Source organism: Myiozetetes cayanensis, unplaced genomic scaffold (assembly GCF_022539395.1).
Source record: "Myiozetetes cayanensis isolate MyiCay16 unplaced genomic scaffold, myiCay2020 scf9, whole genome shotgun sequence".
NCBI lineage: Eukaryota > Metazoa > Chordata > Aves > Passeriformes > Tyrannidae > Myiozetetes > Myiozetetes cayanensis.
Genome location: NW_026088185.1, coordinates 1,737,374 through 1,759,796, shown reverse-complemented (window position 1 = coordinate 1,759,796; position 22,423 = coordinate 1,737,374). Strand labels below are relative to the sequence as shown.

The 22,423-nt window shown below is 58.9% G+C and overlaps 1 protein-coding gene across 1 annotated transcript; it reads right to left on the bottom strand.

Moving 5' to 3' along the window:
* Positions 1 to 713: 713 nt before the first annotated feature.
* On the bottom strand, positions 714 to 17,193 carry LOC126652755 (uncharacterized). Its single transcript, XM_050339863.1, has 20 exons — positions 17,085 to 17,193; positions 16,770 to 16,834; positions 16,215 to 16,658; positions 15,228 to 15,413; positions 14,911 to 15,059; positions 14,503 to 14,650; positions 14,079 to 14,263; positions 13,853 to 13,990; positions 13,478 to 13,592; positions 13,170 to 13,307; positions 12,740 to 12,916; positions 12,453 to 12,608; positions 12,193 to 12,294; positions 11,802 to 11,904; positions 11,537 to 11,593; positions 11,059 to 11,229; positions 3,328 to 3,470; positions 2,946 to 3,037; positions 1,139 to 1,206; positions 714 to 1,039 (listed from the first exon to the last, which is right to left on the bottom strand). The coding sequence occupies exons 1-20, from the start codon at positions 17,191 to 17,193 to the stop codon at positions 714 to 716; spliced, it is 3,072 nt and encodes a 1,023-aa protein (XP_050195820.1).
* Positions 17,194 to 22,423: the final 5,230 nt, after the last annotated feature.

Sequence of the window (22,423 nt, the reverse complement as noted above, 5' to 3'; positions counted from 1 at the left end):
TGGCCTCTTTCCCTCCACAACATGACCCAGCTGCCCACAGGGCAGTGCCAGAGCTGTTCTTAGAAGACACAAAGCCTTGGTCCAGTAAATAATCTGCTGACTTCAGAGCTGACTTCCAGCTCGCCTGTACCTGGGGACAAGCACTAACTCACATGCTGTGCCAGCCTGTGGTGACAGAGAGGGACACGAGGGATGCCTCTTAACGTGGTGGCACAAGCCAAAGACAACCAGACCATTACCATGGAGAAAACCCACTCTCTCCTGGTTTTTGGATTGCTTGCAGCTCAGCTGCTTTGGCAAATGGGGTTCCTGGGATACAAGCAGGGGGGCTCCCTATGCCAGCCATGGCCGTTCCCATCTCCAGGCACCGGGCATGCATCCAAAGACCGGCTGCGAGGGGAGGAGGGCTTTCATTCCGCCTGGCAGCCGGGAGGAAGCTTCCCTGGCAGGGAGGTAAAGTTCACCAGAAAAAACAGGCAGTGGGAGAACCGGCTCGTGTGCCTCGTGGGGAAAGAAGGGCTGGAGAGCTGAGTCAGCACTGAATTCCCCTCTCCCGGAGCACCAGCAGCTTGCGAGTTGGGATGTTGTTTCACTGTTTCAGGGAGCCCGGAAGGCAGGGAAAAGCCCAGAACGGCATGAGAGGTGTTGCATCCCCAGGGCACACACACTCGCGGCTGCCGACCACTCACAACACTTTCAAGGACAGCACAGCCTCACAAGGGAGGACTTGTGGAGAAACCGCTAACACATGGAGCACGGCCACTTTGGGGCAACGCCATCTCCTCTATCTCACAGCCAGCACGGACCAGATAAATCGCTCTCATCACAGGCAACTGCAGCCAGGGATTTCCCCCAGCATCCTTCCCCGCCGACGGGATGGGGCACACGGAATCCCCACGTTCAGCAGCCACGAGGCCGTTGAAGCGGTGCGTGGGGCGTTCATCCCCAGCGCTGGGAACCAGGACCGAGAGCAGCATTTGGCCCGAGGGGAGACTCCGCTCCCCACTCCTGCTGAGGAGCGCATCCCAGGGGATGGGGGCTTCAGGACAGCCAGGGTGCGTGGGACCGCGGGCACAGCGACAGGGACACCCCCCTCCCCAGCATCCCGCAGCATCCCGCAGCATCCCGCGCACGTTACCCGGCTCCTGGGAAGCGGCGGGGACCAGCAGCACCAACAGCCCGAGCAGCAGCCGCGGCGGGGGGCACCTGTGGGAAGGGAAGGGGAGAGAGAGGTTACCCACCCTCCCGCCGAATCCGGGGCGCCCCCCAGACCCGCAGCACCACCCCGGGGGTCCCCCCGCGGTTACACCGGGGTCCCCAAGGCCCTGCTCCCCTCCAGTCCCGGGGGTTCCCGCGCTGCCGGTGCCCCCCACCCCGGGGAGCTCCGGGGTCCTGGTGCCCCCACCCCCCGCTCCACGGCGGCTCCGGGGTTCCCGCACTACCTGTGCCCCGCCCCGGAGGTTCCAGTGTCTCCCAGACCCGGCGCCTCCAGGGTCCCAGTGTCCCCCCGCCCTCGGTGCCTCCAGGGTCCTGGTGCCACCCCCTCGCCCAGCCCCGACGGCTGTAGGATCCCGGTGCCCCCCGGCGCCGCGGCTCACCCTGGGCGCATGGTGCCCGCTCGGTGCCGGCAGCGCGGCTCGACTCGGCTCTGCTCGGCGCGCCGGGGCTCGGCACGGCCCGGGGCGCGGGGAGGGAGGGAGGGAGGGGCGGGAGGGGCGGCCCGCCCCGGGCGGGTGAGCCGGGGCCGGGGCTCAGCCCGCCTCCAGCCCCCGATCCCGGGGTTTGCGCGGCCTCTGGTCCCCTGCAGCAGGGAGGGGGTCGGGGACGCTCCCCGGGGGTGGGATGTGCGGGAGGGTCACAGCTCAGCTCCCCGAGGAGCATCCCTCCCCAGGAGCATCCCTGCCTGAGGAGCATCCCGCCTCTCCCCGGGGCGCCGCGGGAGCACCCTCACCCCCAAAAGGGGACCCGCCGCCCGCAGGACCTGCCCTGCCACCTCCTGCTTCAGCAAGCCCGTGGGTTTCGGCTCGCAGGCCAGGTCTGGTCTTGAAGGAGGGAGTGAATCAGCCAGCTGAGCTCACTCCCTCGCCAAGCACTTATGTGAGCCCTTGGGGCACAGAGCAGGGCTGGGTGATCCCAGCGTGGCACCCCGTGTCTTCCGTTCCCGGCTCTTCGCTCCCCCTCACTGTGTATGAGTGGCTTGGGAGCTACAGGATCCTCCCTCCTTCCTCGTGCGATGAACCGAGCCCAGCCTGGCAGGATGAGGAGTTTAGGGAGCCCCGGGCACTCTACCGGGTCAGCCCTTGCTGGGGGCTGGAATGCCAGACCCACGGTGGAAATGCACCTCGCCTTGCCTTTCTTGCGCCGGGAAAGGAGTTAAAGCTGGGGCTGCTGCCCACTTTAATCTCCTCCCTTTACCTCAGCTTTTATCTCCTTCCAGCCCCAGCCCCAGGATTATCCCAGCAGGATAATCCCCACAAAACCTGCTGCCACACCTTCCTTTGTCTTCCGCGGCATTTTAGTGCCCCGCGGCAGCAAAAATCTTCTGAAATCCAAGCCCTGGAAACTTCCAGGGGATCTAGAAGTGATTCACTAATGATGGCAGAGGCGTGTTTAGCCTAAGCCAGGGTTTGGATCTAGCAGGACAAACCATGACACCCAGATGCTCGGCTCTGCGCTCACAAGAGGGACACGCTATCGCTACCCGAATTTTGGCTATAAATCTTTTAACAGCGCTTTGCACCACAGAGCCGAAGGCACCCCCTCGGCACGACCCCAGGCTGGGGACAATGAATAGACACCGAAGCTGCCTCTCGTTTGGCTGCAGAATGATTTCACGTGGCCGGGACTGTTAAATTTATGCTTTCCCAGCTGGACGCTGAGTGATTTACCACCCCTTTCTTCTCCCGCAGCTGGATTCCTTCCCTCCAGGTAGGTGTTTGGAGTACCTGAGCTGCACAAAAGGCAACACGTGGCAGCCCTGAGTCACTGGGCCGCCGTTCTGCGCAGGGTTTTTGGAGGGGTGAATGTGCTTCAGGGCCTGGAGAGCGTGGAGCAAGGGGGAGGAGAATCCTGGGGCAAGGATGGCGCTTGGAAAAAAAATCTCCTTGAAAATGGAAAATGATCCTGCCTGATAGCAGAGGTCTCTTCTGTTAAGGGGCTGGATAAACGCTCCAGTGGGGTGGGAGAGCCTGGGGGCGGCTCTGGGAAGGCTGCTGCAGGCACTGCTTTAACTCCACGGGGAGATTCCGGCCCTTCCTTGCGTTATCAGCGCTGCCAGGGCCACGAGGTGCAAACCTGCTCAGGGCTACGCTGACCGCCCGCCCGGACCTTCCCACACACGGAGCGCAGCGATGTTATCGCCGGGTGCAGGTGAATGTGGAGCTGTACTACATCCCAGACTTCCTCCTCGCTGCGCCCCTGGACCCTCCCCAGCCTGGCCGAGCTCTCCTGGCTCCTGCTGAGCTCATTCACTGGGACAGGTTCAAGCACACATCAACTTTTACCACCCTCCTGTCTCCCCTGTGCCCGTGGCTCAGCCCTGGTGCTGTCCCCGCTGCTGTGGGCTGTGGTCCCCCCCAGCAGACCTCCATGCAAAGCCTGGATGACACCAGGGCAGTTTCCCATCATAAAATTTCCTCCTGCTGCGCTTTAAAGTCCGAGAGCCACGAACAACAGATAATGAGGCTCATCTTTTCCCAAGCAAACAAACACTGCCCACTGCGAGCCGGGGGGGAGGGGGGACACACGCTGCCAGGGAGGCAGCTCTTTCGAAAGCCGACCAAATGGAAACCAGCAGTGCTCCAGTGGTGGCTCGGCAGCTCACAGCCCAGAATTCCCAAGCCCCAGCCAAAAAAAGGCCCTCCTACCCCGCAGGCTTCCAGCAAAGCTTTGGCATTTTTGATCTCTGCAGGGCTCCTCCAGTGTCCTGCCGTCCCCTCATCCCTGCGCCTGGCTCCCACTTGCGTCCCGTGGCTGGTGGTCCCAGTGCTGCTGGGTGGCCCTGGGCAGGGACACCCTGGTGTGGGGACAGAGGGGCTGCCCCAGCTCCCAGCACAGCCCCTGCCAGTTCAGCGGCTGGGACAGCACGGCCGCCAAAAAATGTCACCCTGGCAACCCTGTGGGATGCTGGCCTGGTTTTTCCCTCCTTTGGGAAGAGGGGAGGGTTTGGAAACTCTGTCTGCTGTGGTCCAAGTGCGTCCCTGGCAGAGGCTCCAGGGCTGGCACTCCTGGCCGGAGTTCATGTCCCCCTCCTGAAAGGGCTTTGGCATGGGGACTGACTGTGCCCTGTCCCCAGGCTGCTGGGTGGCCCAAGGAGCTGTGACTCGTGTGCCATGGGAGCCGTGGGAGTGCCAGCCAGTACCGTGAGCTGTCACCAGTGCCAAAAAAGTGTGGCTTGTGCACGGTTGCCTTGAGATGCTCCTGTGACCTGCTCAGTGCTGCTGCCAGCGTGCAGAGTGAGGAGGCTGGGGAGCAGTGGGAGGTGCAGGAATTGGGTCAGGGGGGCAATAAAGGACAAGAAGGCAGAGTGTCCCTGCAGAGAAACAAAGGCTGAAGCAGAAAACCACTAACAGGGCAGGGCTGTCCCGTCTGTGCCAATCCCCAAGAGGAGGCCTGTGGCTGGCCCTGCCACTTTGATGTGCCATTTGTCCCTGTGAAAGCCACCTCCTCCCAGCTGCAGCTCCCCCCCGGGGCTGTGAGTGCTCAGGAACACTGGGACCAGCTGGTTTTGCATCTCCCTGCCACATCTGTTGCTCTGGCTCAGAAGTCTGTGTCTGCTGATGGCCCAGGCCACTGCCAGAATTGCAGTGGAGGAGCTGGTCCGGGAGAGAGGTCTGCTGGAAAGGGCAGCACCGTGCCCTTCCTTCAGCTGCAAGGACCTGGCAAGGGATGACTTGAAAACCATCCCTCCTTTCCAGAGGTGAAGCATGCACAGCCACTAAGGCAGGCATTTGGGAAGGATGCAAGGCAGGGAGTGGGAATAATTGGAAATACAGATATTTCCCTGGTGAGGAAAGCTGGCAAGCACAAGAGCTTGGCCGGGTGAAGAGCATGTTACCTGCCCTTGTAGGCGGGGGATGAGCTAAGCCAGGGTGGGGGGTTGGAGGCCAGGAACAGGGCAGCACTGTGCCTGGCCCGATCTGGTGGACACATTAGGGAGGGGCTGCAGAGAGCAGGAGGTGTTATGGGGGTGGCTGGAGGCCTGGCCAGCAGCAGGAATGCTCTGGGATCTGGAGCCCACCTGCATCCCTCCCGTGGATGTGAGGAGGATGGAGCAGCACTGAGGCTCAGCAGGGAAGTGGGCTGGGGCCAGGGAACCACCACACCATCACCACACCATCACCTCCTGCCTCAGCAGCGGCAGGACAGGCTCCTGGTGGCCCAGTGCACAGCCCAGAGCCCTGCACAGACAGCTGAGTGGGCAGGGGACCCCAGCTTTGACCACGTCCTGGAGTTGCTGCCCCTCTCCCTGGGCCACAAGCTCTCATGTTGAGGAGTCGTGACATGACAGAGGCGGCCTGGCCTGTTCCCAAGCTGGACATTGGCAATAAAAGAGCCGAGAGAGAAGGTCAAGAGGGAGGGTTGGCTGCAGAGCCAGCAGACACGCAGCCACGAATTCAGCAGAGGCAGAGCAGGGAGCCCACCCCTAAGCGCAGTAACCTCCTCCCTGGGGAAGGATGAGACGGAGCAAAGGAGGGACCCCCTTTCCTTTCCCAGGGCTGAGGAGCTCTGTGCAGAGCCAGCAGGGAGGGAGCCAACCCCAGCTCCCTGCTCCACACGCATCCTTCCTGCCCTCTGCCCGCACCCCTGGGCAGTGCCTGCTCCCTCCCACACAGCCTTCCCACCAGACACGGGCACCGGGGATAGCCCAGCAGCCCCCACTGCCTCCCGGCTTTCTCTGTGACTCATCCACTCCAGGGGAAAATCAATACTCCAGCACACATCAGAGGAAGGAGCATTCCATGGGAAAGGGGACGCGGCGGATGCTTCTCGCATGCCTCATCCCGGCGGCTCGCCCTTGGGCCTCTGCCTCGTGGCTGCCTGTGGGAAATGGCACTTGCTTCCCTTCCTGCTCCACGGTCACGCTCCAGCACTGCGAGTGGAAGAGGAGGCGGGCAGAGCTCTGCGGCCACCCGAAACCTCGGTGCATCCACAGCCCAGCCGCGAGGTGCAGGTCTGTCCTGCACCTTTGGTCCCCTTGGAGCTGGGCTGGGGAGCATCTGCAGCAATGGAGAGGATGGAGAGACCGCCTGGGAGGGAGGATCCCCCTCTGCCCCATCCCACCGCACACCCTGCCCAAAACACCCGTCTCTCTGCAGGGCTGGGGCTTGCTGGGAACATCAGCTGTCCCCGTCTCTGCCAAACCCAGGAAGGTTGGGAGAGCTCCCAAAATCTTCTGTGATGCCTCAGCTGCTCACGCAAGGGAGGGGTCCTCCTCCTCCCACACTTGAACACTCTGACTTCCAGCTCCAGCCCCTCCACATCCCTCCTACGGCTAGTGGGGGCTATCCAGAGCGTCCAGGTCCTGGCTGGGATGGGTTTTCCAGAATCTCCTTCCCCTCCATGGACTGTGCCCCTGCCACCTCCCTGTTTTCCTCACAAAGTGCAGCTCAATTCAGTTCAAATCATCACCAGTGGCCTGCCCTGGTGGGTGTGACCCAGGACCAGCAGCCACAGGGCAAGGAAACTCATCTGGATTCCTGCTTCTCTTCGCCAGCCCTTCCAGAAGGACCACTTGAAAAGCAGTTCATTTTTAGCAAGAGAAAAAGAATCGACAGACAGGTGTTTGCTCAAGGGAGAGCCTTGAGATCCAGCCAGGTGAGACAAGGGCTCCAGGAGGGAGTAATGGGGCTGAGCCCAGGCTGTCATCTGGGAGACAGCCCTGTCAGCGTCCCTGTCACCTTGGCACTGGGGGGCTGTAAGTCACGGTTGTCTCTGGCTCAGGCAGAGGGAGCAGGATGTGTGTGGGAGAACACAGGTTGCAGCGCAGGGTGGTGTCTGGATGAGGGACCAGCAGTGCCCTGGTAATGCTGTGGCAGGTGTGGAGCATGCCTGTGTTTTCCCTGTGTGGGGCTAACATAGAAACCTTAAAAACTGGAGGTTTCTGCTGCTTCCTTGGGGGTTGTCCCAGCAGCCCTAAGGTTGCCATCTCTTCTCTCCCGGGTTGAACTCAGCATCTCCCCTGGAAAGGAATGGTTAACTTTGACTCATCTGGGAAAAAAAGAAAAGGGAAAAAAAAATCAATGTCCTTTGCTCCAGTAAAACTCAAAATAAGAGCTGTTTCCTCCCTGGGAAGAGGAAATTCCCAGCTCCCCACCGAGCACTGGTCTGCTCTGGCCTGCTCAGCAGCTGGATACCCCAAGGTTCTGCCCCAGTTCCCTGTGGCAGGATGTACAGGCTCCCTTCCAGGGAAGAGGAATGGCCATCAGGAAGGATTGCTCCCGTGAGGATCCCCAGACCTGACCATGTGCCTGCTGACAGTCAGTGTCCCCATCCCAGTGCTGGACACTTCCGAGCGGTCCAAAACATTTAGCTTGTCTCTCCAGGATAATCCCACCAGGATTTCTATTCCAATTTAAGAGCCTTTCCCACCTGTCTGGGGGGAAAAAGGGAGTGGGGATGGGTGGGGGTGGGAATGCCCCCAGGGCAAGGACCTGTCACTGTGCCCATCCCATCCCTGTGCACCCTTCCCACTTCCCAGTCCCTGCAGTGGGCTGGCTGAGCTCAATCCTCTGGTTTGAGCATGTTTGGCAGGACAAGCCTCCAGCTTGCTCCTAGTCCTCCCGCTTCCCAATTTATATTCATCATGATGTATTTTTTTTTCCGACTTCCTGTTCGTTTGGGAGACCTTCTGCTCTCCAGCATCCAGCTTTTTCTCTGTGCTACCCCTTCTTTCCCACCAGCTGTGTGGGGGTTTTATGGGATTGCCCTATTGGCTCTTTGTTTTAAATACAGCTTTTAATTTTTTTTTCATGGGATTGGGCTGTTTTTTTGCTTTTTTGACCACTTCCTCATTTTTAAAGCAGATTCAGAAAAATGATCTGGTGGTTCTCAGACTGTTTCTGGGGGAATGGCACCATGTACTGCATTCAGAAGTTTTATGCTTATGTCTTATCCCCTGACACTTCAATTCAGACTGCAAGTAGAATAGTTGAAATGTCCCCATATTACAGCCTCCCCTAATATTCCTAACAGGAATAAATTCCCACTGCTGTGGGAGCACACGCAGGTTTGCCCTTGCTCTATTGCCCTGGCAGAGAATCACAGAATCCCAGAATGGTTTGGGTTGGAAGGGACCTTTAAACACCATCTCGTCCCAACCCCCTGCCATGGGGGGAGACACCTTCCACCTGACCTGGCTGCTCAGAGCTCCATCCATCCCGACCTTGAACGTTTCCAGGGATGGAGCATCCACCGCCTCGCCTGTGGCAGTGTTCTACCACCTCATCACAAAAAAATGCTTCCTTACATCTAATCTAAATCACTGCTGTTTTAGTCACGCACTGGCTGCTTCTCCTGGCGCTGCAGGAGGTCACATTCGCCTTCCACATTTACTGCAGTTGCGCTGTTTGTTTTCCTGCTGGCGTTTTCAGAAGTGAACACGACCTGTTTCCCACCTCAGTCCCAGAGCAGGTGCTCCCTCCCCCTGCTGCCTGCTTCTGGCCAGGCAGTCTGGACACAGCTTCCAGGTCACCCTCTGCTGCTCACCTACAACGTGGGGTGGCACCATCAGCTTCTCTGCTGCAGCTGGATCACCCCTCCGGAGATGTGTGAGCCAGTGGAACATCAGGACATCCTCGTGGACTTGCTTATGGCTCACAAAGTCACTGTCACCAGGCACTGCTTCCCCCAAAGAGCCTGACCTGCTCCCTGACCCCCGTGACGAGGAAACCGGGCCATTTTCTCCCAGCGTTTACAAGCTGCCTTTGGCTCATCTTCACTTGCTCAGCAAACACCCCCGAAACAGGGAGCAGGTCAGCACTTTCTTCACAGCAAAACTATGCGAGGAATTTCTCCTGGGGCAGTTGGACCCTCTCCAGAGAGGGAGAGCTGCCAAATTCCCACCTCCCCTCAGCCCCCAGCAGCGAAACAAGGTGCAAACTTGGCCCCTGAAGGCTTTCTGTCCTCTTCCACTTCTGCCCTTGCTGTCTGCTGGAGGTGGGGACACGAAGGGGCCCTCTCTGCTCCCCTCCCACGCCTGGATTGCCTGTCCCAGAGAGAGCCTTTGGTGTCAGAGCTCTCTCCAGATGCAGCAGGTAGAAGACACAGGTGTGGGTTTGTAGTTCTGCGTGCTCCCCTTGAGGTGCCTGGTGGGGAGAGGGCACCTCTCCGCTCCCCACGTGCAGAGGCTCCACGGGTCTGGGGCAGCCCAGGCACCCGCTGGGATCACTGCCTCCCATGATTTATTTATTGTTTAATCTCAGATTGCTTCTCCAAACTTCCTGCTCTTCACTAGCATGGCCGCTGGCTGCAGAAAGAAGGCTGCTGATCTGGATTGTGCTGCGGGTTCACGACTTCTCTGCCTTCCACCCCCTGCTCCCCAGGGCCCCTGGAGAAGGTGCAGCCCCCGTGCCCCTGCCTGGCCCCCAGCCCCTGAAATTGGCTTTTTGGCACATGGCCCCAGCAGCACAGCTGGACACTCATCCGCTGCATTTCTCTGGCTACAATTCGTGGTAGCAAAGTTGGGGTTTTGTTCTCCTGCCCATCTGCTGGGAAGGGGAAAGAGCATCTCCGGGGGATGAGACCCCTCTGTGCAAGCACATTCCAAGTGCCAAGGACCCCTGGAAGCCAAGCACCTAGGAGAGAGCAAATGAGCAAGTCAGCCCTGGTCACCCAGTGACCCTTTCCAAAGCTCAGTGACCCAGGTGCCCCTTAGATTTCACAAAGATACCAAGTGTTGGAGCTACTCTGGTCTCTGATGGAACCTCCCTACAAAAATACGGTACTTGGCTCTTCCTCCTTCCCTGAACCAGCAGATTGTCCCCCCAAAAACCACCCACAAACTCCTCTCTGCACAGAAACAGGTTACAGTGAGTTGGCCACAACTACGTGTGGGGATGGGCATCACCACTATTGCAACTCTCTGAGCCCCATTTGAAGGAGCAGCCTCAAAATGAGCTGTACCCTTGAGGCCCTGGTTGCTCCACTCATGCTCAAACCTTGGGATGCCCCAAGTGTCAGGGCCCTGAGGGCACTCAGGGGCCTTTCTGGACCTCCACCCACCCATCCTTTAGTCCTGGGCCTTGTGCTCCCTCCAGCTCAGTCCTAAGTGCCTGGCCTGGCTCTGAGAGGGTGTGTTTATTGATGCCTCTGTCTCCAGGTGGACCTTGCTCCTGTGTAACAGGCACTTTATCTAAGGAGCTGCTTCCTGCACGGACCTCATACTGATCTGGTAGAGAGCTTGCTCCCTGTCTCCCGATGGATGCCAAGAGCAGGAACTCTGGCATCTCCGAGAGCAATTCCACTGGCATCCTGTTTATTTCTGGCAGGGCCCCTGCTGGTTGGCTGCACCCTCCCTGGGGAGGAGGTTGACTGGGCACCCTGGCCTCCTCTTCATCATCATCTGCCATCTATGGCACTGTGGTGGGATACCTAGCTCCTGGGAATCGTCCTCAGTCATCCTTTGGAGGGACTGCCCTGCCCTCTGCTGATCTTCCAATGCACCAGCAGGACACAGACGGCTGGTAGAGTGTTTGTGGCCATCTCCAAGGATGAGTTTCTCAGGGATCCTCGCAGATGCAACCACATTTTCAAAGACTGGAGTCAGCACTGGATATAGAGGACGGCCTTGCAGGCCCTCACGCATTCCCCTCAAGGCCTTTGGGGCACTTTCCCCTCCCCACTGCACACCTGGGCAAGTCTTGCTGAGCACAAGGGCCCTTTGTCCCCTCTACCCCAATGCACTCTGGATACCAGGCACCAAAAAAAATCTCCTGAGCCTCTGTGCATGCTAAGAGGGATTTATTATTACCATGCAGGGGGAACAGGATGAGAGGGGTATTTCCCACAGGATGAGGTTTTTCCATCAGACAGGGTTCCCAGGATCAGTTCTCTGCCGACCTCTGGCAGCTGCCCCACAGAGGAGCCTCCCCATTCCCTTCATTCTGGAGCTGGTCTTCAAACTGCTGGAATGCGGAGAAGAAGGAGGTCTCTTTGCAGAGCGTATCATTTTGAGGTTTTTGAGTGCCAGGCGTTTGACAGCAGCGCTGTCATGAGTCATGCCTTGAAGGGCTGGAACAGAAAAGAACGGAGCCGAGGTCAGAGCCTGCATCTGCGGGGACCCAAGAAGCCCCTCCTGCCAGGGCCATCCCACCCAGCTCTTGCTTTGGCCAGGAGGAGCAGGGCCCAAGGGGATCAGCCAGAAGGTGCTGGTCACCAATACCCCTCATGGCCCTGAAATCTCTCTCTGCTCTGCCCAAGCCATTCCTCATCCATGCAGGGAGCAGAGCCCTCCACACCCTTGGGGCAGGATTGCAGCTCCCTGCCCAGGGTCTGTGCTCCTCCACCAGCCCCCAGATATCCCACTGCCCTCATTCACCATTCATGACGAGCTGCAACTCTTTCTTCTGCCCCTTCAGGTACCTCCCGGCGATCCCTGGGAACACAGATGCTGTCAGGGCCCCAGCGGTGTCACAGCTCCCCCCCAGTGGCACTGCCAGCCTGGCCACACGCCCTCCTGCCCTGGCAGGGCTGAGCCCGGGCCCTTCCCGCCTGGGGACACCCCAGGGCTGGGCTGGCACAGGGCGGCAGCACCGCCAGGGCACTCGGGGCTCCTCAGCACAGCCCTGGACCTTGTGGCTCACCCATGAACTTGATGGCTGCCTCTTGCAGGGGCTGCTGTGGGCTCTCCAGGTATGGAAGGGCCTGGTGCACGTACTCGGCCACTCGGCTCTTGTCCTTTTCCAGCTGCAGAGAGCGGCAGGCACAGAGGGAATGGTTGGCTGGGGCTCTGCCCCTTGGCCGGGCGCTGCCTGCGCCCAGCACTGGCCGCCCTGCCCCACAGCCCAGCTGGGCTGGGGCTCCAGCGGCACCCTGGCTCGGGGGCACAGGAGCTGCAGAGGAGCCCGCACGCCCCAGGGAAGGCAGCAGTGGCTGGGGCGCAGGCTGCTGTCCCACAGGGGCTGCAGCAGTGGGCAGGGACTGGTGGGACTGGTGCCAGTGCCAGTGGGACTGGTCCATCCTGGGGGTCCTTACCAGGCACTCGATGAACCTCCTCAGCTCCTTCTTCTTGACCAGCTGCTCTAGATCCTTCCTCTTCAGCAACCAGGCTGCACGAAGAAGTGCTGCCCGAGAGGCCTGCAGAACAACAGGGAGCAGGACATGGCACTGCAGCCCAGGGCACAGGACCCGTGTCCCTGGACCAAGGCCAGGAGGAGGCTGGAGCCCAGGAGGTGCCAGGGCAGGAGGCAGCCCAGCCCCTTCCCACGGGAACACCAGGGCCCACAAGTTCTCACCTCTGCCACGTGCTGGTTCTCATTATGCCATTGGAAAAAAAGTGGGAGCAGGCTCTGGATGACATGTGTCTTCAAGGATTGTTTTCCCTCCTCCACTACCAACTCCATCACCTTTCGGAAGAGGTGAATGGAGAGCAGTTGCACACGGATGTTGTCCTGATGCAAAGGAAGAAGAAAAGACCTCAGCACTGGCTGCTCCGGGCTCACTGGGGCACAGGCCTGCAAATGCACAGGCCACAGTTTCCCGACAGCACCCAGTGCCTGTGGTGGGGGGCGCAGAGCCTTACATTGCTAAAGAGTGTCTGGAGTGCCACAGCCAGCTGCAGGGCAGTGGGGGTGGAGATTAGGATGTCTCTGTCCTGAACTTCGTTGATGAATACAGAGAGGGCCATCCCGACCAGCTCTCTGTCTGCATCCAATAGTACATCCATGAGGATTTGTGTCAGGGTCCGCATGCCGTCAGCCTGGGAGGAACACAAGGCTGTGCTGTGAAGCCTGGAACGGCTGCAGAGCCAACCCCGCTCGGGTGGGGCAGCCCCAGGTGCTGCCGTGGGACCTGGAGACCAAAGGCCTGTCCCGAGGGACCGGGGCAGCTGAACAGGGAGGCAGCAGAGCTGGGAGCAGCTGCCACAGCTCCCAAAGCCCAGCCCAGCCCAAGTGACTGCATTCCCCAGCCCCACGCTGCCCGCACGGCTTCAGCCCCTGCCCCCTGCTCACCATCACAGGATCCTTGCTCAGCACCACAAGGGCTCTGAGTGCCAGGCGACGCATCTCTGGGCGCTCGCTCCCCAGGTGCCTTGAAGCAATCTCCAGGACTCTGTCACCACATTCTCTCAAGTCCAGGCAGTCGAGGACCTGAAAGGCACGCAGCAGTGACGGGGTGCCCGGCCGGCAGGAGCCCGGACCCGCACAGGGCTGTGCCCAGGCAGCAGCACAGGGCGCGGCACCGTCCCGGGCAGCTGCGGCTGCCAGAGGGCTGAGAGGTGGAGGCAGCTGGGCCAGGCAGCGCTCGCCAGCAGGCTCACCTCCACAAGGAAGGCCATGGTGGGAAGCTCCCAGCGGGGCTTGTCCCTCCTGAGCAGCCCCAGCAGGCAGAGGGCAACCCAGGAACATAATGGGACCGAAACCCGGCGCATCTCCCTGGCAGGGGGAAACAGGCACCGTCAACCCTGAGCTGGGTGGGCAAACCTCTGCCGGGGCTCACTCACACAGGCCTGGTCTTTCCCCTGGAGGGGACACGTGCACTTTGGGCGGCAGTTCCTCCTGTGCCCCCGCCTCTCCCAGCCTTTTCTACTCTGCTCAGCCATCCCTCGCTGACAAGGCCCTCTGGCCCAGGCACTGTGGGGGTGCCCCGTGCACAGGCAGAAATGACAGGGGCAGTGGGGACAAGGGGGTCTCACCTGGCCAGCAGACCCACTGCATAGTGGTGGGTTTCAGGCCTGAGGAGCGTGTCCCAGCCACGCTTGCGTTCCATTGCCATCACAATATTTTCAAACTGCAGATGGCAGAGCAGGGTCTTCATGGTCAGCACTGCGAATCTGTGTGGAGAGAGAAGCCCAGGTCATGCTGGGAGCCCTGACCCAGCCCCAAGGGCATGGAAGGCACAGGAGGACTGGGATGGAGCACCTGCTGGGGTTCCTGGTAAGCCGATGTTCCTCCCAGCATCTCCCCCAGAAGGTGTCAACCTCTGGCATCTGCTCTTTGCTGGTGGAAACTTGGAAGAGCAGAGCCACGAGGAGACGGGGGGAATATTCCATCAATGGCTCTGGGTACCGGATCATCTGGAGAATTTCCCAAACCACGATGGTTGCCTGCAAAAGATAAACCACTCAGACCAGCTCTCAGTGCCCACATATCCATGTGGCAGGACCAGAGCATGGGAGGGAAAGACCAGGGGGACTCAGGGGGAGCCTCTGTCCTGGTGCCCCTGAACCTGCCCCTAGTCCAGGTTTCCAGCCTAGTGCCCGAGGCAGAGAGATAGCTTGGTGGGGGAGGATAGAGACCTATCAGAGAGGCAGCCTGGAGTTAATCAAAGGCCTCAGAAACTCACAGCCAGGGCAAAGATGTCCTTGTTGTTCCCATCGGAGGTGGATGTGCTCTGCAGTGGCCAGCCCTCCATCACACAGAGCAGTGTTGGCAGCACCCTCATCACTGTTGTTCCAGACAAGGCTATGGTCCTCCACATGACTGCAGCAGCCCTGCAAGGACAGAGCTCTGTGTCAGGGGAGTCTGAGCCACTGTGCCGTGTCCTGGGCAGCTGCAGGAGCCCAGGAGACAGAGCCACGATGCCTTGAGGGGCCAGGAGGGAGCATGACAGCAGGATCGGGGGATGACACACCAGGACTAGGAAACACAAGGGCCAGAGTGTCTTGGATATCTCCATCTGTCTGGTAGAGCACATGGGACAGGCTCTAAAGGCTGCCAAGCCCCAACCCCTGAAGGCAGGTGGGCCTCATACCTGTCACATGATGGGGCACAGTGCAAGAGGGTCAATGCAACATCAGTGGGGTATGTATCAGTCAGCCTCAGAAAGTCCATGAAGAGTCTGTTCTCTGGGAACATCTTGGCTGTCAGTCTCTGATGCATGTTCTTCACAAAGGTCTGCACCTGGAGGGGACATGGGGAAGAGTTGGAGAGCTGCAAGAGCGAGCAACTTGCCCGGCTTCTCCTGAGAAGTGCTTCCCTTCCCACCACACTGTGCTGTTCTCAAAGGCTGAGGGGACCCAGCAGACCCATCTTGAGGGTCCACATGATCCCTTGCCTCAGGCTGCTTACTTTTGCAGAGATAACTCTCTCCCCAGAAAAGTCCAGACCAGGAGCATCAGCCAGGCTCTGCATGGGCGTGGTGTCAGTGTTTGCCATGCGCTCGGTTGGCCTGACTGGGGCACGAGCCTTCACCGTGCCCCCAGTCAGCGTGGTGTGGGCATGTCTATGTCGAGTGCCTCTGAAGTTCCTAAACATCTGTGGGGGAAAGTAAGGCAGGGAAGAGTGGGATGTCCCATCGAGTGCTCCAATGGTGGTGTCCACTGAGCAGGTGGGGATGGCTGATGGTACCTGGTCTATAAAGCGCCACCAGTCATGGCCACGGTCCTGCTCTTGTGTTTGGTCCTGGCCTGGATCTGGCAAAGAGTGATCACAGTCAGAGCTGAGGGGCTGTGGGAGAGGCCGGAGAACACAGCCCAGCCCTGCGCTCCACAGGCAGGGCCAGCCCCGGGATGCCCAGAGGACTGAGCATGGCCACTGGAGAATCAACCCCGGCCTCTCTTCTCCCCTCCAATTTCCTGGCATGTTTGCAGGGGATTGGATGACATGAGGCCCATCTGGCTGCAGCCACCAGTCCTGTGGCTCAGCTCTGCCACTCACCATCCTGCAGGGGCTGCAACTGCTCCACTTTCTTAGGGTGCTGTGCTGGAGCAGCCCCAGAGCCCTCCTTCTTCCCCCTGAACAGCCTGCCCAGGCTCAGGCGTCTTTCTGCCATCACACAGTCTGGCCTTGAGGAGGGCACCTGCAAGAGAGAGGCCTAAGGAAAGCTCTGGGTCTGGCCTCAAGGGCACCTGAAAAGCTCTGGGTCACCAAGTCCCAGAAGGGGAATGGGGGAGAGTGGGAGAACTGCCAGAAGAAGCAAATTGCCTGGCTGCCCCCAGAAATGCTCCCCTTCCCACCACACTGTGCTGGTCTCAAAGGCTGAGAGGGCCCAGGGGAGCTGGCTTGAGGGGCCACACCAGCCTAGGGTGGCTTGAGCCCTGGCCACAGGCTGCTTACTTCCTTTGCACTGGAGACACCATTCTCCCCAAAAAAATCCCAATTGGGAGAATCAATCAGACTGTCACTGGGCGTGGAGTCAGTGCTGGTAGTTGTTGTTGTAATGTCAGCCTTGGCAGGGAGACGAGGCAGTGCGGTGTCAGAGTTTGCCGGTTCATCGGTCAACACGATGTCAGAGATTGCCATGCGATCAATCGATGCGGTGTAAGTGCTTGTTGTGTTGTCACTCCAAAGAGTGTCAGACTTCATTCTTTGGTCAATCCGCGTGGTGTCAGAGTTTCTTGTGTGATTATTCAACGCAGGGTCAGACTTGCTTGTGAGATGAGTTGGCGCAGTGCCAACATCAGGCTTCATCTTGGTCAGCCTGGTGTCAGCCTGTGCCGTGGCCTCAGCTGGTGAGGTCCTGGTCTTTCTACGCTGAATGCCCATGAATTTCAGAAAGGCCTGCAGAAAGGAGAGCAGGGAAGAGGAGGATGTGCCATGGAGAGCTCCGTCAGCAGTGCCAGGCTGAGCAGGGACAGCAGGCCCAGCCCAGGAGGCGATGGCTACAGGTACCTGTGCTGCCCTGCGGGAGTGGCCACGGGCACGGTCCTGCTGTTGTGTCTGGTGCTGGCCTGGAGCTGGCAAAGAGGGATCACAGTCAGAGCTGAGGGGCTGCGGGACAGCCCGGAGAACACAGCCCAGCCCTGCACTCCACAGGCAGGGCCGGCCCCGGGATGCCCAGTGCATGGAGCTGCCAGGGAATCAGCCACAGGGCCTCTTTTCCCCTCCTACTTCCTAGCTATGTCCACAGGGGATGGGATGGGATGGGATGGGATGATACCCATCTGGCTGCAGCCACCAGCCCTGTGGCCCAGCTTTGCCACTCACCCTCCTGCAGGGGCTGGGACTGTTCCATCTCCTCAGGGTGTTCTGATGAGGAAGCTCCAGGGCCTTCCTCCTGCATCCGAAAGGATCTGAGCAGGCGTCTTCCCGCCATCCCACAGTCTGGCCTTGAGGGCACCTGCAAGAGAGAGACACCTCGGAAGATCTCCGGGTCACCACGTCCTGCAGGCTGCCCTCGAGGCCACGTGCCACAGGGATTGGACACCCAGAAAATTTCTGGGTCACCAACCCTGCGATCTGGCCTCGAGGGCAACTGAAAGAAATAAAAGCCTAGAAAATGATAGGGGTTGTCAAGTCCTGCAGCGTGGCCTCGAGGGTAACTGAAAGAGAAAAAAGCCTAGGAAAAAGGATGTGTTATCAAGTCCTGCACCGGGGCCTCGAGGGCAACTGAAAGAGAGAAAAACCTAGGAAAAAGTATGGATTATCAAGTCCTGCAGCGCAGCCTCAAGGGCAGCTGCCGCTGGGATTGGAGAAATCTCGCAAAAGCTCCGTGTCACCAAGTCCCGCGGTCTGGCCTCGAGGACAATCGCACCACAGAAAAACCTCCAAAAACGCTCCGGTCAACAAGGAAAGAGTTGTCTGTGCGGGGGCTCCGCACAGCACCGCTCTGTCCCGTCTGTCCCGTCGCACGCTCCGAGGAGCACTGAGGCGTTGCCACATCAACACCAGTATTTATATCACCCCGTGTCACAAAGGGCCCTGTTCCATCCCCTCGGCGATGCCCACCGTGTCACAAAGGGCCCTGTGACACCCTGCCACCTGCTCTGGGGCCTCCCCCAGCCCAACCAACCTGCCCTGGCTTCGGAATGACTCCCTTCCCCAAAGAATCTAAGACAGCTGGACATGAACTTTAGACACAGCTCAAAAACTAAGCAACTTCTCCCAAGGAGCCCGTGCCAACTTCTGTGAAGGCCCCGTGCCCTTCCTGCTGTGGCTGCGTCGGCAGCCGAGGGGACTCCCTCTGATGCCTTGGGGCTGTGCCCACTGCCCTGGGGAGCCTGTTCAGTGCCAACCACCCTGTGGGGGAAGACCCTTTCCCTGAGATCCAGCCTGACCTTCCCCTGACACAGCTGCAGTATATCTACAATAGAGCATGCAATATAGACACAATATAGGATTTAATAAGTATGCTACAAATCACCCATATCTCTGTTTGTATCCTATGAAATAGCCCAGAATGTGCTCAAATGGCATTTAACAGCACATGTGCTGTTTTAGAGGTGGAACCACCCCTCTGCCGTGGCCCTTCTGTGGCTCCGGTTCCCATCCCCAGTCCTGCCCACCTGTCCCCAAAATCAGACTCATGAGCCCTATTTCTGGCTGGAGGGGGTTGGACATGTTTGTGGCTCGGTTTGAGAAAAAGGAATGGATGGAAAACGGAGAGATTGTCAGAGGATCTTCTCAAGTACTGGGGCCACAGATGCAAACTCACAGTTTTCGGGTAAAATTAACCCTAAGGAGGGGGCTCGTTTTCAGCAAACCTTGGCTTGCTGACAGGATGAATTTGGTTTCCACAATCATCCTCACTCTAGGTCACAAAGCCTGACCCCAGCACTTCTCACCACCTCCCATGCCCAGCACTGCCCCAAACACCATTCCCCAAACCATTTATTCCTCATATGGACAGTTTCCCCAAGCTGTGCTCAAGAGCTGCACCACCTCGCTCTAAAGTTGGGATGCCCCATGCAAGCCTGTTCCAAGAGTGCCAGGGTCATCCAGAGGTGCTCCCCACACCTGTGGGTTGGAACAAGGAAGAAATGGGAGTGCTCAGCCTCTCGATGCTTTGGTGTAAAGCAAGAGTGGTGTAAATCTGTGATCCGGGAGAGGGCTTGGCTATGGAAAAATAACACTAAGGGGTGTTTGTGTTTGCTTTGGGATTTGCCCAGGGGAGAGCATCTTGGAGGAGGGCTCCAGGCGATGGCACCACTGCACTGCCAGCTCAGGCATCGCTTTTCCCAGCAAACCCCCTCGCATCCCTCTCCATCCCCACCGGCAACATCGATCCCGAAGGCTCCTGGTTGCTCTCAGCTCTGTGCCAGCGTCGCGTTGGCATTCGGACATCCGAGAGGAGCACTGTCCTCACCTCTTGCTCCCATTCCAGATTCTCTCTTGTTTGCGGGAGGCGAGCAGGGGAGCAAAGTGGGCGATGGCAGCTGGTGGTGTTGCTGGTGGGAGACCTTCCCCCAGTGCCAGCAGGGTTGGGCCGGAGCATCCTGGAGTGCCACCATGGAACACGTGGATTTGGGAAGGATTCATCTGGAGGTGGGATGCCCTGGGGCTGCAACCCCACATCCCGATGCCATCCTCCTTCCCAATGGTTCCATGTGGGAAGGCAGTCCCTTGCACTGCTGGTCATGTTGGGCCTGGGCAAAACCACAAACTCTGTCCAAGCTCCTTCTCTCTGCCAGGAAATCATTTCATTTTCAGGGAAAAAAACCAGTAAAAATGGAACAGATGAGAGGTTTCCTCAAGAGGGCAGTAGCTGCAAGGGAAACTGCCTGAAAATCCAAGGAAACTGGACATCCAAACATACCACTGTCTCTTCCATGTAAGAAATTCTTTCCATTTCAGGGTAGTTGGGGGGAGTGGTTCATGTTTCTTATTGCTTTCAATTATATCTTGGGGACAACCAGAACGATGCAGGAGCTGTGATTCTGGAACTGTGGGGACCAGACATGGCCACAGTATCCAGGCATTGCCTGGCAGTGCTCCCTACAGTGAGATGGGCACATGTCTGTGTCTCAGGCAGTGTGTGCTGCTTCTTCCTTTTCTTTCAAGCACACCCAAAACAGCCAGGACGGTTGCTGGTTTGGCCTTCTTTTTCCTCTTTGCTGGTAAACTGGGCCATCTTTGCAGCAGATGCCACAGGACCGATGTCCCTCCATCCCTGAAGTTCACCATATGAGGCCCTGCTTCAGCTTCTGCTGCTTCTTCCTTCCATTCCAGAAAGGTCTGGATTTAGAGTTCAGAAGCCCATGCATGTGTTTTTGAGGTGCCTGCATGGAGGAGAGGTTCAGCAGCTGCACCCCAAGGCTGATGTCCCATCCCAGTCTCTAAGGATGTCAGTAGTCCCACCGCTGTGGTACATCTGAATGTGGCAGGTGAGTCTGCCCTCAGGCACGGCCATGCAAGTCTGACAGGATTGAGAGGGAAATGCTCTCTGTTATCCACCCCACCTTGATGGAATGGCAGCGCTGTGAGCCCAGGTGTAGGACGCAGCAATGAACACACAGCACGCAGGCAGGCAGGTAGGCAGGCAGGCAAAGAGACTGTATTCAAGTTTCCCGCAGTTTATGAGGATTCTGGGAGGAAGGGAGGGGCTTGGCGACTTGGTCAGGCAATGAGAGAGACGGAGAGGTAATACCCAGTAAGAACCCACGAACCGGGGAAAGGCGGGGAAACAGCCAACGGGGTTAGGATAGGGGCGGGATCCCGTTTTGAGGGCAGAACAGGAACTGCATTCCAGTAAAGGCAGTATGGGATAACAGCGGGAGAGAGGTTACATAATATAAGGTAACGCGGAACAATGATTTCGCAACATGAGGTTTCGCTGAGCTGACTCCAGGAGTTCTCCCGGGCTGCAGTTGTCTCTCCTCTAGGATTGATGTTTCCACTGCACGTATTCCACGTTGTCTCCCACACAAGTCAGTCAGGATGACAGGCTGAAGCTGCCAAGCGCTGCTGTGAGGCTGGGCAGTCAATAGAAAGCCCTTGTGGCCACTTTTCCTGAAGCCTTTTCCAAAGCCCGTGCAATTGTGCCCACAGCATCCCCGCTTTTGGCATCCTGGTGGGTGCCTGGCTGAGGAGGTTCAGCACCTCAGCCCTTCATGGCCTCCCAGCGCCCCATCCCCTCAGGGTCTCCCCCAGCCCCGCCAACCTGCCCAGCAGCGGCGCAGCCCTGAAGGAGCTCCCCAGGAGCCGGCTCCCCACACACCTCCCAGCCCTCAGCAATCCACACAGCAGCACACGGGCAGGCCACACGTGCTGCTGCCTGGCTGGGACAGGCCGTGTGGCCACCTCCAAGCACCAGCTTCTCAGGGACCCCCACAGCTCCAGGCTCTGCCCATCCGCTCTGCTGCAAGCCTTGAGGCTCCAGCAGAACCCCCCAAGGCCAAGGGCCTTTGGGGCACTTTCCCCTCCCCACTGCATACCTGGGCAAGTCTTGCTGAGCACAAGGGCCCTTTGTCCCCTCTACCCCAATGCACTGTGGATACCAGGCACCAAAAAAAATCTCCTGAGCCTCTGTGCATGCTAAGAGGGATTTATTATTGCCATGTTGGGGTAAAAGGATAAGAGGGGTATTTCCCACAGGATGAGGTATTTCCATCAGACAGGGTTCCCAGGATCAGTTCTCCGCAGACCCCTGGCAGCTGCCCCACAGAGGAGCCTCCCTATTCCGCATACTCTGGAGATGATCTTCAAATTGCTGGAATGTGGAGGAGCCTGAGGTCTCTGGACAGCCATTAGGATTTTCTGGGTTTGAATTGCCAGGCTTTTGATGGCAGCGCTGTCATGAGTCATGCCTTCAATAACTGGAACAAAAGGGAATGAGGCAAGGTCAGCGCCCAGATCTCTGGTGACCCAAGAAGCCCCTCCTGCCAGGGCCATCCCACCCAGCTCTTGCCATGGCCAGGAGGAGCAGGGCCCAAGGGGATCAGCCAGAAGATGCTGGCCACCAACAGCCCTCATGGCCCTGAAATCTCTCTCTGCTCTGCCCAAGCCATTCCTCATCCATGCAGGGAGCAGAGCCCTCTGCAGCCAGGGCAGGATTGCAGCTCCCTGCCCAGGGTCTGTGCTCCTCCACCAGTCCCTGCTGCTCTCACTCACCATCAATGACGATCTGCAGCTCCAACTCCTGTCCCCTCAGGTACCTCCCGGCGATCCCTGGGAACACAGATGCTGTCAGGGCCCCAGCGGTGTCACAGCTCCCCCAGTGGCACTGCCAGCCTGGCCACACACCCTCCTGCCCTGGCAGGGCTGAGCCCGGGCCCTTCCCGCCTGGGGACGCCCCAGGGCTGGGCTGGCACAGGGCGGCAGCACCGCCAGGGCACTCGGGGCTCCCCAGCACAGCCCTGGCCGCATCTGCTGCCGCTGCAGCACAGCGCCTGCGCCTCCTCAGCCAGACACCCACACCGGCCAGGATGCCAAAAGCAGGGATGCTGTGGGCACAGTTGCGTGGGCTTTAGCCGTGCCTGAGGGCAGACTCACCTGCCACATTCAGATGTACCACAGCAGTGGGACTACTGACATCCTTAGAGACTGGGATGGGACATCAGCCTTGGGGTGCAGCTGCTGAACCTCTCCTCCATGCAGCACCTCAAAAA